Consider the following 17,964-nt stretch of genomic DNA (forward strand, 5'->3'; position numbering starts at 1 on the left):
GGCCCTGTGTCCACGGCGAGCAGAGCCGAGTGCATCACCGGTTTCTCGGCAGCCATCTTCCTGAGGCCGCGCATGCGCAGATTGATATCTCCGCGGCCCTTTGCTTCAGGAAAATGACCACCGAGATCTCAATTTGCGCACACGCGGACTCCGGCGGCTATTTTCCTGAAGCCAAGGGCCACAGAGATCTCAATCTGTGCACATTCCACTTTCTCTTCAGGAGGATGGCCGCAAGGAAACCGGTGATGCACTCGGCTTTGCTCGCTGTGGACACCGGGCCGCAGTGTTGCCACATTTCTGCCACCGGCATCCTGAGGAAGGGATCTGCTCAGCTGTACTCCGCACCGCCCACCGCCGACACTGAGCCTCAGCATCACCACACATCTGCCGCCACCGGTTCTGCTGCTACACCACTGACGCAATCCCCCCCGGTAAGCTTGTGTTCGGACTACAAGATGCACCCCCCAATTTCCTCCCAAATTTTTTGGGGAAATTGTGCATCTTATAGTCTGAAAAATATGGTACGATCTTGCAGGCAATTTTTATACTTCGAATAAGTTAACAGATATTGTGATTTTTTAGTTACCATACATATTTAATTTATAGGTAGGAGGATACCCTTTGTTCCAACAAACACTGACCCAATGTCGGTTCAGGTTCTAATTGTCAGACAGAACACCCTCCTATAATCTAAGCTTTCCTCCTTTATGTTTCAGACAAAAGGATGTCACTTGCAGAGAACATCTTAGAGCTAGCGAGAGCCTTGACAGGCATAGGAAATAGCCTTCATAAGGAGAAAGGAAAATTAACATTTTTTAATGTTGACCAAGCCAAAGATATTATCGACTACTTTAAAATCAGGTATGTTTTTGGGCTGCCCAATTATTAAACTGGAACTAGAAATGTAGCTCTTACCAGCATTTTAAGCTTTTGGAAACATGTTTTGAGTGGATTAATACAGGTAAGCAGCAGTTTTACACCGGCTGGAGAGCCCTTGTGTTCTCCATCCATGTAAGTAAATGAAATCAGTGGTAAGGCCAGCATTACAAAGCGTTATTCATTAGTGTCCTTTGTGCCTTTTTGTACAGGATAGGCTGCCTGAATGGAAAAGCCGTTGAGTAGCTTTTATCCTGATGTCTGTAAATAGTCAAAACTATAGGGAATAAACATTAATTCCACTTCTTCACCCAGATATTATATAATCATATTTAAGGGTGTATTTTAGTGATAACACGCGTCTCATTTCATTGTGATCCGCACTTAATTATACGTCTGTGTAAAGTATAATTGATGGAATATGCATCACTATTCATATTACATTTGGGCTTTCAGTTCTAAGTGCTATTTCCCAATGGGAGCAGAATTAGTGCTCACACTTTCTTATATACTGTATGTAAAATGCTGCCGCTCAAAAATACTTGAAGTAGACGTAAGTGGTTTATTCCTCAGCGGTGTTAATGTGGTACCAGAATAAACCGCAAGATGGAAGCCTCATAGTCATTCATTACTAGACAAACCACTCTAGGTCCTGTTCACACTTGACTTTACGTATTTTACATAATTTTGCATGTTGCACTATTTTTCCCTTCAAGTCTTACAGTCTGCTGGGACTGTTGAATGAAGTAGTCTGACTTCTTGTTAAAAAGAACTCATGGGAAATGCATATTTTAAGAGATATGGACGCCTTCCGCAACGTTTTTCTTTTACTTATATACATGAACTTTGGGCTAAAAATTATTTTTGCAATAGGGTTTCTTTAAAATCGTTGGACCGTTTGGCTTCTACAGTCCCTGTATCAGAATTTATCAATAAACATAGTAGAGTGCAGAATGAGTTAAAGGGGTTGTCCGGTCTTCAGATACAAGTCAAACAAGTCTACAGTCACTCTATGCAACTGCAGACTTCTGAATCCTTACAGTGTGTGCAGTGCACACTGTCTGGATTCTCCAGTATTGCCAGCCAGAGTAGGCGGTAATGTGAACACAAATATGCAATTTGCATACATGCGGTCACGTGCCTACTAGTGATGAGCGAATATACTCGTTACTCAAGATTTTCTGAGCATGCTTGGGTGATATCAAAGTATTTGGATGTACTCGGAGATTTAGTTTATGTCACCATAGCTGCATGATTTACGGCTGCTAGACAGCCTCAAATACATGTGGGGATTTCCTAACAAACAAGGAATCCCCACATGTATTCAGGCTGGTTATCAGCCACAAATCAGGCAGTTACGGCGACACAAACTAAATCTCCGAGCACACCAAAATGCTCGGAGGACACTCGAGCATGCTCAGAAATCTCGAGTAACGAGTATACTCGCTTATCACTAGTGCCTACTAGACGTGTTTAGTCAAGCTTGTCTGGTTGGATTGTGGCCGGAAGTAGGCAAGTTGAACATTTACAATCATGTGACCACCTATTCTTTCCAACAACACCTGAGCATCCAGACAGTGCTCGGTGCGGATGCTGTATGCCTGCAGTCACGTAGCGTGACTGCAGACTTTTATTAGAAGATCGCACAACCCCTTTAACTGTGAATCCAACAATGCACTTCTTTGACTGTAGGGAAGGATAAAAAAGGTATCTGACAGAACAAGCTCATTAACAGATTTACAGTTAATTCATTCTGCAGCCTGTTATGTACAGTGATACACAAAGGCTGTAGAAGCTAAATAAGTTGAAATTAGTGATGAGCGAGTATACTCGTTTGCTCAGGTTTTCCCGAGCATGCTCGGGTGTCCTCCGAGTATTTTGCCGTGCTCGGAGATTTAGTTTGTGTTGACGCAGCTGCATGATTTGCGGCTGCTAGACAGCCTGAATACATGTGGGGATTCCCTAACAAACAGGCAATCCCCATATATATTCAGGCTGCCTAGCAGCCACAAATCAACGTCAACACAAACTAAATCTCCGAGCACGGCAAAATACTCAAAGGTCACCCGAGCATGCTCGGGAAACCCCCAACAACGAGTGTATTCACTCATCACTAGTTGAAATGTTTATCAAAGCCCTATAAATGATCTTCAGCCAAAGATATGTGCATTTCAGCAAAAATAAAAATCATGGAAGGAGTCCATATTTAGCAAATATTTTGTCACAAAGTGTGAGCACCAGATGTTCTCACATTGGTGAAATGGAATAGTAATTAGCTTAGTACTGCTATACAGTCAGTCTCTACCTATGAGCTACATTGAAGAATGTGTTAGGCCGGAGTCACACTAGCAATTAAATCGGACGAATGCAATGCGATAAAAAAATCGCATTGCATTCGTCCCAATGTTATACTATGGGGCAGCTCCCATCATCCGATTTTTTTTCTGAACGTTTCCTCGGACCGAGACAATCGCATCATGCTGTGATTGTCACCGATTTTCGGATCGGACTCGCCAATGCAAGTCTATGGGGGCGATAAAAAATCGGATTACAAACGGACCAGATATGTGAGTTGCGATAAAATTGCACCCGGTGTCCTTTACAAAAAGCCGGCAATTCATTTAGCAATGCAGTAAAATCACACTGACAGGTTAAATAAAGAAACGAAAGAATAGATATTGACACATAGAATACAATATATATATATATATATATATATATATATATATATATGATTACTCTGGAACATTGAAACTGCATTACTGCCATAGAAATATTTTTTCTATACCACTTATTGTCACGGCCGCTTCTCAGCATTCAGAAAGAGAGGGTGCACATTAGTCAGTGCGTTCCAGACCGCAGTCAAAAAACATTATGCTTTTAGATTTATGGGTCAGGTTCTAGAAATGTGCAGTGAAGTTTTTAAAAAAAAAAAGTTCAAAAAGTTTTATATTTTTTATGACTTCAGTCCTTTGTTGTCCTCTCCAAAGCCCATGAAAAATCTGACGATTCTCACTCCAGTGGTCATCCCACGTGATAATGAGAAATAATATTTTATTTTATTGTTTTACTGAACTGGTGGTCGCAGCAGTGATAAAATACAAACCAAGTGGAGTGATTTATAGGAACCTGACGATTCTTAATAGAGAAACACCTTGCTAAAAGATCATATGATATCATCAGCGTCATCGTCAAATGTTTAAAGTGGGGCAGAAAAATAGTCTTTTACATAAATCTCTATTTTTTTTACAGCTCATTTTTTTTGTAAAACCTATTTTGCTGCAGCGTATGAGAAAAAATATGACTTGGTTTGAGACGGTATCTAATAGTAATAAATTAGCTGCATTGTTAATGGAGATATTTTTCATAAAAAGTAGTATAACGAAATGCAATATGGAAGTCTCCACATTGCAGAACAATTGCGTGTTGATTTTACAACAATCACAATGCAGGTTTCAAAACAACGACTGTCACTGATTTCTTCAAGGTTTACTCCACTTTAATACTATTAGGCCCCTTCCACACATCTAATTTTCATGGATTGAACATGTACCCATTATTGTCTATGGCAAGTCGGGGCATTTAATGTTCCCGAGTTGCCTACTGAGAAACTTTGTTTCTTATGGATGGCCAAACTAATAAGCTGATAGTATTCAATACTAGCTGAAGAGCCCGGCGTTGCCTGGGCATAGTAACCAACTGTGGTTAGTTATAACAAATTATAATGATTATATTGCACATAAAAACCATGCATCTAATCCTATCCTGTGTGATACTGACTGCTGAGCCGTGTATCTAATCCTATTCTGTGTGATACTGTCTGCTGAGCCATGTATCTAATACTACTCTGCGTGATACTGTGTGCTGAGCTGCATATCTAATCCTATCCTGTGTGATACTGTTTGCTGAGCTGTGTATCTAATCCTATCCTATGTGATACTGATTGCTGAGCTATGTATCTAATCCTATCCTGTGTGATTCTGCCTGCTGAGCCATGTGTCTAATCCTCTCCTGTGTGATACTGACTGCTGAGCCATGTGTCTAATCCTATCCTGTGTGATACTGACTGCTGAGCTGTGTATCTAATCCTATCCTTTGTGATACTGACTTCTGAGCTGTGTATCTAATCCTATCCTGTGTGATACTGGGCTCCCACTGCAGTCTGTGTCAGAGGGTGGTCTGTGTTGGCACAGTAATAAATTGTGTTATTTCCAGCTTTACAGAAGGACGATAACACCATAGAAATGATAAGAATAATACCACAACTGTCTACAAAGAAAACTGTTGCTGATAGCAACCAATCACAGCTCATTTTTCATCTTTTTAACAGCTCTGGGACAGCGTATCGAGTTTTGAGTGGCGACTTTTGTGTTTCGACTGTTTATGTGTCTCGACTTTTATGTGGCGAGGTTGGTGTATGTGTGGTGAAATGTGTGCTGAGGGTGGTATATGTGTTGAAGCACGTGGTAGTGTGTGGCACATTTTGTGTGTCTGTTCATATCCCCGTGTGTGGTGAGTATCCCATGTCAGGGCCCCACCTTAGCAACTGTACGGTATATATTCTTTAAAAACAAAATCAGTGTGCATAAAAATGCACGGGATGACATCACCACCTGGTGAGCCTCCCAGCAACCAAATACACCAACTCCAATAAATTATGCCATAACAGGAGAAACTGGAGTACGCGGTGACAGCAAGAAGAATACTTATTTGTATAAAAATATAAATGTTTATTATGCATACAAAATATATAGATAATTATACATAGTAGAATAGTGCACAAAGGAGCATACAAGCAAAGCACGAGGGCAACCCCTCTGGCAAAGCAACCCTATTGCAAGCAAATACTCAGGTCAAGTGACCAAAAGAAAAAATGTAAAAAAGGCAAGTCAGGAGGTTCCTATCAAAGACCGCAATGCCACCACGATATGTCCTGAACAGCCAGGTTAAATAAATAAATAATGCCGCTTACCAGGGTCTGAGAAGCCAGAGAGGGAGCCCCAGGTGCCTATGTCCACCCCCGACGCGCGTTTCGCGGGCTCTGAAGCCTGCTTCCTCAAGGGGATAGTGAGTAGTGAGGAATAGGACCTTAAAATAGCTCATGTGATGGGTCACGTGATGCAGAAGAGCCAATGGCGGTAATTTGTAACGGCGCATGCGCGGTGTGCGCGCCAGGTCCTCCACACAGCCCGGGCGTCATGCCAATCCATGCACACACAGGACAGAAACTATCCCGCTGTGCATGGGGGCATAGAGACGCCCTGCAGCTAGAGGACACAGGCGCCCACCACCGCGGATGCGCACAACCACCCAGGCTCAGCAAAGTCTGCCGCCATAAATATGATAATACATATGGGTGAACCCAATGGTACATAATACACATAAAGGCAGATAGTCCGCCCCAAAAGTAATAAAACAAAATAAACACCCAAAAATAAGAGAAAGGTACAAAGCTTTGTTTTTTCTGTACCTTTCTCTTATTTTTGGGTGTTTATTTTGTTTTATTACTTTTGGGGCGGACTATCTGCCTTTATGTGTATTATGTACCATTGGGTTCACCCATATGTATTATCATATTTATGGCGGCAGACTTTGCTGAGCCTGGGTGGTTGTGCGCATCCGCGGTGGTGGGCGCCTGTGTCCTCTAGCTGCAGGGCGTCTCTATGCCCCCATGCACAGCGGGATAGTTTCTGTCCTGTGTGTGCATGGATTGGCATGACGCCCGGGCTGTGTGGAGGACCTGGCGCGCACACCGCGCATGCGCCGTTACAAATTACCGCCATTGGCTCTTCTGCATCACGTGACCCATCACATGAGCTATTTTAAGGTCCTATTCCTCACTACTCACTATCCCCTTGAGGAAGCAGGCTTCAGAGCCCGCGAAACGCGCGTCGGGGGTGGACATAGGCACCTGGGGCTCCCTCTCTGGCTTCTCAGACCCTGGTAAGCGGCATTATTTATTTATTTAACCTGGCTGTTCAGGACATATCGTGGTGGCATTGCGGTCTTTGATAGGAACCTCCTGACTTGCCTTTTTTACATTTTTTCTTTTGGTCACTTGACCTGAGTATTTGCTTGCAATAGGGTTGCTTTACCAGAGGGGTTGCCCTCGTGCTTTGCTTGTATGCTCCTTTGTGCACTATTCTACTATGTATAATTATCTATATATTTTGTATGCATAATAAACATTTATATTTTTATACAAATAAGTATTCTTCTTGCTGTCACCGCGTACTCCAGTTTCTCCTGTTATGGTATATATTCTTTGCGCCATCGCTCTCATTCTTTAAGTCCCCCTTGTTCACATCTGGCAGCTGTCAATTTGCCTCCAACACTTTTCCTTTCACTTTTCCCCGCATTATGTAGATAGGGGCAAAATTGTTTGGTGAATTGGAACGCGCGGGGTTAAAATTATGCCTCACAAGACGCTCTCGAGGTCCAGACGTGTGACTGTGCCAAATTTTGTGGCTGTAGCTGCGACGGTGCGGATGCCAATCCCGGACATACATACATACACACCCACATTGAGCTTTATATATTAGATTAATATTATAAGCATAATATTATTTGGCTTAGTATTGAACATAATTAAGTGTGTTAAGCAGCTGCTACTTCTAAAACATGTTATGATAGGGCTTATTATAACATGTATTTTTATCGGTAGCAGCTAATCATAATTTAATGCTTATTGTAAAGTTTGTGAAAAAGTTGTAAATCGTCCTGCTCCTGATTTCCATCTGTTGTACCTTAATCAACAGCTTCCCCCACAATATGATGACCCCAGGAACCCACCCCAGTATGATGCCTCCATAGTCCCTCTTGCAGTATGATTCCCCCATGCAGTATGATGGCATCTGCAGCCCTCCCACGCTCACAATATTATGGCTCCCACACACGTTCTGATGCCTCTACGGCCACTCATACAGTATACTGCCCCCACAGCCTCAAAAATTGTAAGTAACCCAATAGTCTCCAAACATTTAATCGGATTGATCAGTGTCGGGCAGGTGGAGAGAGAACTGTTATCACTGCATAGTTCTCTCAGTGATCAGGAAGGATGCTATCATCATTCTTTTGGACTATAACTTGCACACATTTCTAGCAATTTTTTTTTTTGCTAAAAATTGGTTTTTATGATCCATAAAAAAAGATCTAAAGGCTAAAGCTGTCACACCGCTCTCACCTGGGGGCGGGACCTGGGCCCAACGTCACCAGTTCCAGTGCCGCGGCCACTCCGGGGGGGTCCCTTCGGGTGCGCTCGCACACCTCTCGTACCTAGTTCCATGGCTGCACAATGTTCTTAGTGCGCACGCACGCTCTTCTTAGCTCTGTCTCCAGTCTTGTCATCTCTATGGTCCTGGAGGACCTGACCTGGAAGTCTAAGTGCTCATGTGCTATATCAGGCTACCTCTTTCTATGGGAGGTGCCAGATTATTGTTGTGCTTCCTGGCTTGGTCTGTTTTGTCCTTGCTTGGCTGCACGCTGTATTTGGGTCCTCTGCCTTGTGCTCTGTTCCTGTACTCCACCTTCTGCTTCGTTCCTGTACTCTGCCTTGTCGTGCTTCCTAACACATGCTCTGTACCTACACTCTGCTCTGTGCTCTATCTTGCTCCTTAGCATACTCTTAGTCCCTGCCTTGTGTCCTGTTGTGCTTCTTGGCACACCTTCTGGCTTGCTCTGCACTCAGGCGTGCTTCCCAGCATGCGCTCTGCCTGACTCTCTGCTCTTGCGTGCTCCCTTGCACGCACCCTGCTTTGCCCACACCTGGGCGTGCTTGCCAGTGCACGCCATACGTGCTCCCGTGTACTTGCCTTGCACTGTCCTGTATCTAGCGCACCCCCGTGTACCCGCCTTGTACTGTCTTGACCCCTCCTTACCTCCGTACACTTGCCTTGTATTGTTCTGTACCCTGCATGTCCCTGTGTCCATGCTTTTCACACTCCTGTTTCCTGCACACCCCCAGTTGCTTCCTGTAGACACACTCATTCCTGCCTCCTGTGAGCTGGCCACCTGGTTCCAGCAGTCGTGGTACCTTACCCTCATGGCTTGCCACTGACACTCTGTGTATAGGGGGTGGTCCTCACTAGGGCAGCTTGCCCTAGGTGGGTTGGTGCCACGACCCAGAGGGTCCACTCCAAGAGCCATCACAGAAGCATTGGTGATAAAGGCATACACAAAGACCAGAAGCAGGGTGAAAAACACTAATGAAAATGGATCCATTTTTTTTCATATGCAAAGAAAAGGATGTGTGAAACCGACCTTAGGGTAAATGCTCACTGGTTCGATTGCTGTAAAATTTCTGCGTCAAATCCACCCCACCCCCCAAGAAAATGCAAGTGTAGTTACATGTTATGAATGAGTCACCGTAGGAGGCAAAAACAGAAATACTAGCTAAGTCCAGAAAACCAGAGAAGTTGGCAGCTATCGGATTGCAGACCCCTGAACCTATCAACAACAACTAGCAGTAGCCGTGGGGGGTTCCTATGGTGCCCTAGACCCCTCGATCACAGCCGGAGAACTACATAGCCTAAAGACAGAAAGGGAAATCTAAACTGCCCCAGAGCAGACCCCAAAGCAATAGGCAGCCCCCAACATATAATGACGGTGAAGCAAGATGAAAAAACACTCAGACAGATAGAAAGATAGGCTAAGCAAATGATGGGGCCCAAGCTAACTAGATAGGACAGGAAAGAAAAGCTGCTGTCTGTAATCCGCTAAAACCCTATCAAAACAAGAGCCAACAGCTGATAGGGAAAAAAGCCCTGAAGACACTAGGCTTCAAAAAGACTATATCAGCACTCAGGTATTTTCTGAAGACAGAACAAAAAGGAATTCAGCTCACCCCAGCAGGGAATGGAAGAAATCAAGGAAAACAATGCAAAACAAAACCAAAACACAAATGCAAAAAGTAGAGCAGAAAACTTTTTTTTGAGGAGCAGGAATCAGACTGGTCTCCTAGAATCCCTCAGAGAGATCACCAGCAAGGCAGAAGGGCGTCGGCTGCCTTATATCCAGTCTGTAATTCCCGTCACCCAGTCATCATCATCCTGCCCAGGTGCTTGGTAATCAGCCTCACTACCTTCCTTCACCAGAAGAGGGAGTTCATCAGACCTCAATGGTGAAGGGGAAAATGAACTCACAACAGTTACAGTTGTGGCCAAAAGTATTGACACCCCTGTATTTCTGTCAGATAATACTCAGATTCTTCCTGAAAATGATTGCAAGCACAAATTCTTTGGTATTATTATCTTCATTTAATTTGTCTTAAATGAAAAAATACAAAAAGAATTGTCCTAAAGCCAAATTGAATATAATTCCACACCAAACATAAAAGAAGGGTGGACAAAAGTATTGGCACTGTTCGAAAAATCATGTGATGCTTCTCTAATTTGCGTAATTAACAGCACCTGTAACTTACCTGTGGCACCTAACAGGTGTTGGCAATAACTAAATCACACTTGCAGCCAGTTGACATGGATTAAAGTTGACTCAACCTCTGTCCTGTGTCCTTGTGTGTACCACATTGAGCATGGAGAAAAGAAAGAAGACCAAAGAACTGTCTGAGGACTTGAGAAACCAAATTGTGAGGAAGCATGAGCAATCTCAAGGCTACAAGTCCATCTCCAAAGACCTGAATGTTCCTGTGTCTACCGAGCGCAGTGTCATCAAGAAGTTTAAAGCCCATGGCTCTGTGGCTAACCTCCCTATATGTGGACTTAAAAGAAAAATTGACAAGAGATTTCAACACAAGATTGTGCGGATGTTGGATAAAGAACCTCGACTAACATCCAAACAAGTTCAAGCTGCCCTGCAGTCCGAGGGTACAACAGTGTCAACCCGTACTATCCGTCGGCATCTGAATGAAAAGGGACTGTATGGTAGGAGACCCAGGAAGACCCCACTTCTTACCCCGAGACTTAAAAAAGCCAGGCTGGAGTTTGCCAAAACTTACCTGAAAAAGCCTAAAACGTTTTGGAAGAATGTTCTCTGGTCAGATGAGACAAAAGTAGAGCTTTTTGGGCAAAGGTATCAACATAGAGTTTACAGGAGAAAAAAAGAGGCATTCAAAGAAAAGAACACGGTCCCTACAGTCAAACATGGCGGAGGTTCCCTGATGTTTTGGGGTTGCTTTGCTGCCTCTGGCACTGGACTGCTTGACCGTGTGCATGGCATTATGAAGTCTGAAGACTACCAACAAATTTTGCATCATAATGTAGGGCCCAGTGTGAGAAAGCTGGGTCTCCCTCAGAGGTCATGGGTCTTCCAGCAGGACAATGACCCAAAACACACTTCAAAAAGCACTAGAAAATGGTTTGAGAGAAAGCACTGGAGACTTCTAAGGTGGCCAGCAATGAATCCAGACCTGAATCCCATAGAACACCTGTGGAGAGATCTAAAAATGGCAGTTTGGAGAAGGCACCCTTCAAATGTCAGGGACCTGGAGCAGTTTGCCAAAGAAGAATGGTCTAAAATTCCAGCAGAGCATTGTAAGAAAGTCATTGATGGTTACCGGAAGCGGTTGGTCGCAGTTCTTTTGGCAAAAGGTTGTGCAACCAAGTATTAGGCTGAGGGTGCCAATACTTTTGTCTGGCCCATTTTTGGAGTTTTGTGTGAAATGATCAATGTTTTGCTTTTTGCTTCATTCTCTTTTGTGTTTTTTCATTTAAGACAAATTAAATGAAGATAATAATACCAAAGAATTTGTGATTGCAATCATTTTCAGGAAGAAACTGAGTATTATCTGACAGAATTGCCGGGGTGTCAATACTTTTGGCCACAACTGTAGTTCCTAAAATTACACATACAGGGTCATTATTTCATTGTTTATTTAATAAATATGGAGCCCATAACAGTGGCCTCACATGTGACTTTAGTATTTTGGAATACAGAGAAGTTTATTGTTGACTCTATGAAGGCATGGAGACCCGGTCCTGTGGCTGAAAAACAAGCCCAAATCACCACCGTCCCACCATAGTGCTCTGATAGTTGCTAGAAGGTGTTTGTGCTGATTTTCTGTGTTTTGGTTTTCACCAAATATAGCTCAGAGCAATATGGCCAAACATCTCCAATTTGGTCTCTTCTGTCCAAAGAACATTGTTCTAGACATCTTTGGGTTTCTTCAAATGTAACTTTGCACATTTTAACCTCACTGACATATTCTTTTTATAAGTCAACATTCACACTGTATGCAGTATGCAGTAAGTATTTTCCATCAGTATTTGTAAGCCAAAACCAGGAGTGGGACAATCAGAGGAAAAATATAATAGAAATACGTCACCACTTCTGTATTTTTCACCCACTCCTGATTTTGGCTTACAAATACTGATGTAAAATACTGACCAAATACTGATAGTGTAAACATGGCCTAATAGTCTTTTCTCTTCAAACCCTTTCTTATGAGCCATACTTTTTCAGTCTTTGTCTAATTTTACTATCATGAACCTGAACTAGAGTCCTTTAGAGTCTGACCAGTAGCTCTTGGGTTTTTGCAATTTATATGAATATTGCATTATGTGACCTTGAGATGAATTTTCTGGAACGTCCCCCACTACTCCAGTGTATGTTTTTTCAGTACTTGAGTGGCGTTTTAAGCATCCTGCCCCCATTGTTATACTTACCCTCTGGGATCTTCACCTTTTGCCGACACCGCTCCTGTCCTGCGGCGCCATTTTATTTATGACAGTAGCTTCTGACTGGCTGGAAGTCAGAAATGACGTCACATGCTCTCAATACAAGCCTGTGAAAGCTAGAACAAGGCTCTCATATGCTTGTATTGAAAAATGACCTCCGATGCGCTCCAGCAGACACTGGAGCTGCTGGCAAGTCACTTTTCGCCAGAGATGGACCGGAGCGACGCTGGAAAAGAATGAAGGGGACTACAGATGAGTATGAGACAGGGGGAAGGGGACTTAAATTTAAAGCACCACTCCAGTGGTACAGTAAGTCCATGATGAATGTTGTAATATATGGGAGAAGTTTTGTTATTTATTTATTTATCCATATGTGAAAATCACTGATGACACACTGATGGTAAAATCTGACCAAACACTGATGATACAGGAAAAATGTATATCTTTGTACTGTGTTAGTCAGTAGATAGAAAAATATTAAAATCTGAGAATTTTCAGTGGTTGATACCTTTCTAATGGTTAACTGATACCACCCGTTCAGTTAGTCATTGAAAGGTATGAACCATTGAGGACTATCAAACACTGATGTCCATGTTTTTACGTTATAACAATTCAAGATAACAATTCCGGACATCTGAATGAGGACTGATTTTGCACACAGTGCTTCTGCCTTTTTGCCTAGTTTTTGTTGAAAAAAATATTGACACTGTGTCATTTCAAGACCCCAATTTTTTTTATGTTTTACTGATACATAAAACCATAGAATTCACATATGGAGAAATGAAGGATGGCACTCACCATTCAAATGTAGATGGCCGTTTCAGGCTGCTGCGCTTCAACGGGTCCTGGTACTGCCTTCCAGTAGCAGGACCTGTTGAAGTGCAGCAGCGCGAAATGGCCATAGTCCGTACTCTCACATTTCTCCCGTGTCGATGTTTTTTATTCCTGAATAAAGCCTTCTACATTTGAACGGTAAGTGCCATCCTTCATTTCTCCATACGTGGATACTTTATTTGTTTTGTTTCATGGATTGAGCACACGTTCTAAGTGGGAGTTTTGGTGTTTCAGAGTGTGTGTGTGATTTGACCTCTAAGAATCAAGTCTGAGGTTGAGGTGGTGCAGTGGTGCTGAGTCCTTTTTTCCTTGTTTGCAAAACCATAGAATTCAACAAGGGTGTACTTAGTATTTCTTGGAATTTACAACATAAATATTGTATATATATATATATATATATAGCGAGAGAGAGAGAGTGATAAGTACCGTAACTTGTATGTAGGAAATTTGAAGCTTTATTTGTCCAGTAGAGTTCCATTTTTGCGTCTCTGTTTGTATATTGATGTATTTCTCTTTTTAGTTTATTTCAGCATTATAAGCTTTATGAATGCATGTTCACTGTCCCGAGGGAGCAAATGGTTGTAGGAGCAGAGGTAAGTAACAACATTAAAAAAGACGGTTTTCGTCGTAGTCTACATTTTTGATTTGCAAACAAAAGCAAATAAACTTGTGATCCCAAAATAAATGCTAGAGACAATACATATCTGTTATATGTCATGTATTGTATTTGCTTATTGAGAAAAAAATGTACATGATTTATGGGGTCATATACACGGTTGCACTATAGCTCTTTTTGAAATAGTAATTTGCCATAGGGGGTAAATGTTATTGGGCTGTGATAGTGGTAAATATAATAGGCCTGCCATAGAGGTAGTCATAGCAGGGCGACCATTGAGGTAGGGCTGCCCTCTACCGAGCCTATATCTGTAGTTTTACACAAAGGCTGGTGGAGGTTTTTTTCTGATGGATTTGGTACAAATTAGGAATTTTCTGATGGATTTGGTACAAATTGGACAGAAAAAACAATCATGGCATGTTCCATTGGACTGCATTATAGTCTATTTGAGCATAGCCCATTCACAAGAAGTATATGGTAGCCTGCAGTGTTGTGCCATGAGGCTCTATGCCAAAGGAGGTTCAGACTTGGCCCCAGGGTGCATGAGTTCTCAATGTGTTCGCTTTTTAAAGCACATTGCAAATGATGTCATAATCCATAATGGACGGAGAGCTCTTTTCTATAGGCCCAGAGAGACTTTAAATTCATTCTCAGTAATGAAGGCAACATATACAAATGACCTCCCATGCTTTTAAACACATGTTGTAAATGTCATACAGCATAAAAAAACAAAGTGTAGGGAATTGGGATTAGTTTTTCTATTTAATAGGGTATAAACTTTATAAAAGTGATAAGTATCCTCATATACAGTAAGTGTCATCAAACTGCATCATACCTTATCTATCTCAGCTCAATGGCCCTTGTACTGTATATTTTATTTTTTACACATCTTCTTCTATGCTGGCTAATTACACTTAAAGTGTAAATTCAGTTCTAACTAAATGACGTGATATTGGTAAGAAACTGTCATTGCAGCATTTGAGTGAGTGTGAAGGCATTACACCATTTGTCAGGGGTCATGTTCTTGAATGAAGTCATCATTAGGATCCATTGTAATATATAGCCCTTTTTATGATTGTGGAAGCAGAGTTAACACTGTGCTGTAATAATCTACCCAAAAACTTTAAATATAGTGATCACTGTGCAGGGTATTTGGGTTGGACAATTTTACTTGTTTGAGTTAACGGATAGAACTTTTTTGCTCATAGAAGTCAGTAAAATAGTGAAATATTACTTTTTGATCATGTTTTTTTTCCCCAGTTTTTCACTATCTACGTTACTTAAAAATCTGAAATATTGCAATTTTCAAATTGATCACTTAGGCTAATACTAGACTTATATTTCCTGCTATTTACGGAGGTAATTTCAGCAGTCTCATTATCATCACAGACATGATTACACTGAAAGGTAACACCTCTGTATACAGATGATAACATGGAATCCGCCATTCACAGTAGGTGATGGCTAAACTCCTCCCTCTGTCTTCACAATGACCTTTGCAAAAATCAGAGCAGGCCCAGGTAACCTCCCTGTAAAAGTCATTGAGTTATTGCTCATAGGTACTGAAGTATGATTCTAGTATTATACTTAATAGCCAGTGTGAAAATTGCAAGATTTTGTTTCTTATATAGATTGTGATTTAAATCATTTAATAAAATGTAAAAATAAAAATTAACAGAGAAACTGGATTTGAAACATTAGCTCATTCCCTTTAAACAAAGGCTGCCATGTTCTGCAACAGCTTGTACTATTAGTCTTTTTAGGTCTCATGTACATGATATGCAGTAGGGGAACATTGGATGAGTGTAGCATGCCCGACTTGTGTCCCATGTACGTCCTCATTTTTAAGCTTGGAGCTTTCTCCTCTACAAATTATGACAAACTGGAAACATACTCTGTGTGCATCTATATGAAAAAGGAGGCAAACATGGAAATTCAATTCAGCTCCAAGCACCCCTGTGGATACCATACAAAAATATATCTGTGAAATCCAGTGATCATTAGGTCTCTTTTGACCTCAAAAGACAGATTGTAAATCTTGTTCCCTTTAAGAAAATGAGGGGAAACAAAAAAAAAGATAATATAACCATCGCACCTAGCCATGTTTCAGGTGTGATGGGTCTTTCTGAACATTTTGAAATTAGCTTTAATGGGGATAAATGTAAGGTCATGCACTTGGGTAGAAGAAACAAAATATGTATAATTATGTGCTTAATTGTAAAACACTGGGCAAAACTGTCACTGAAAAAGACCTGGGTGTATGGGTGGACGACAAAATCACATTTAGTGGCCAGTGTCAGGCAGCTGCTGCAAAGGCAAATAAAATAATGGGATGCATTAAAAGAGGCATAGATGCTCATGAGGAGAACATAATTTTACCTCTATATAAGTCACTAGTGCGACTACACTTAGAATACTGTGTACTGTTCTTCGGTGTATAAGAAAGACATAGCTGAACTGGAGCGGGTGCAGAGAAGAGCGACCAAGGTTATTAGGGAACTGGAGGGTCTGCAATACCAAGACAGGTTATTACACTTGGGGTTATTTACTTTGGAAAATCGAAGGCTTAGGGGGTGATCTTATTACAATGTATAAATATATGTATGGACAATGCAAAGACCTTTCTAATGATCTTTTTACTCTTAGACCTGTGACGGGGACAAGGGGGCATCCTCTACGTCTGGAGGAAAGAAGGTTTAAGCATAATCACAGATGCAGATTCTTTACTATAAGAGCAGTGAGACTGTGGAACTCTCTGCCGTATGATGTTGTAATGAGTGATTCCCTAAAAAAATGTATAATATTACAGGTTGTATACACTAGTTTCCTCGATATTGCGTTGATCCAGGGAGCTAGTCTGATTGCCGTATGTGGAGTCGGGAAGGAATTTTTTTCCCCATTGTGAAGCTTACTGTTTGCCACATGGGTTTTTTTTGCCTTCCTCTGGATCAACATGTTAGGACAGGTTAAGATAGGATATGGGTTGAATTAGATGGACTTAAAGTCTTCCTTCATCCTTAATAACTATGTTACTATGATCTTTACAGTTCGTGTCTCCAGGTTTACTTCCAATGTCGAAAAAGCTTGTCTTGTGGCCATCTATGAAAGATAAGAGATCCCACACTGAAAAGGGGCGTACAGTGACAATATGTTATCACTAGAGATGAGTGACTTTGCCTTTTTTAGGGTCGAGTCGGGTTTTTTTGAAACCCGACTTTCTCAAAAGTCGAGTCGAACGAAATCGGCCGACTTTCGGGAAAAGTCGGAGGTCCGACTGAAACATGAAACCCAATGCAAGTCAATGGGGAAGCAAAGTTGTCAGGGAGTGGAGGACAGTAAACACACTTACAGTGCCCATTTCAATGCCAACGACATCAATTCTTATTACTTAAGCTTGTCAACCTTAATTTACTTTATAATAATAGTTACGCATTGAAAACTGGGGGTTATTTGGCTAAAGTTGTGGGGGGGGGGTAGGGCTGGCTCCAGGTTTTTGTGTGCCCCGTGTGAAAGAGTGTCAGTGGTCTCCTTTAACACATACCACAATTCATGATGCTCCAATACGGCAGAGAAATATTGGTATAGTGCAATGACAAATACTTCACTTCTTACATTACATGACTGATATCTATTTTAAATTCTACAATAGCTCAAAAACCGGACAGTATATTCCTCCATACAGTATTATGGCCACCACATAGTGCTCCATAGGGAATAATGAGCCCCATATATTGCTCCATACAGAATAATTGGTCCCATATAATGTTCCATACAGTATATGATGAGCTCCACATAATACTACAGTTTATGATGGTCCCCATATAATGTGCCGTACAGTATAGGACGGTCCCCATAGAGTAGAATGAGCCCCACATATTGCTCCATACAGTATAGTGAGTCGCATATCAAGCTCCATACAGTATATGATGGGCCCCATATATTGTTCCATACAGAATATTCTCCATATAATGCTCCATACAGAATAGGCCCCATATGTGCTCCATATAA

At 41.7% G+C, this 17,964-nt stretch overlaps 1 protein-coding gene across 1 annotated transcript in view; it reads left to right on the top strand.

Moving 5' to 3' along the window:
• Positions 1 to 17,964, top strand: part of CABCOCO1 (ciliary associated calcium binding coiled-coil 1) — a 245,455-nt gene that overhangs the window by 28,815 nt on the left and 198,676 nt on the right. Inside the window, exons 3-4 of the mRNA XM_073548291.1 lie at positions 717 to 861; positions 13,861 to 13,933. Coding sequence (XP_073404392.1) covers positions 717 to 861; positions 13,861 to 13,933 — 218 coding nt within the window. The remainder of the gene's footprint in view (positions 1 to 716; positions 862 to 13,860; positions 13,934 to 17,964) is intronic.

The sequence above is a fragment of the Dendrobates tinctorius genome, unplaced genomic scaffold, assembly GCF_039654945.1.
Source record: "Dendrobates tinctorius isolate UK_male_01 unplaced genomic scaffold, ASM3965494v1 ptg000156l, whole genome shotgun sequence".
NCBI lineage: Eukaryota > Metazoa > Chordata > Amphibia > Anura > Dendrobatidae > Dendrobates > Dendrobates tinctorius.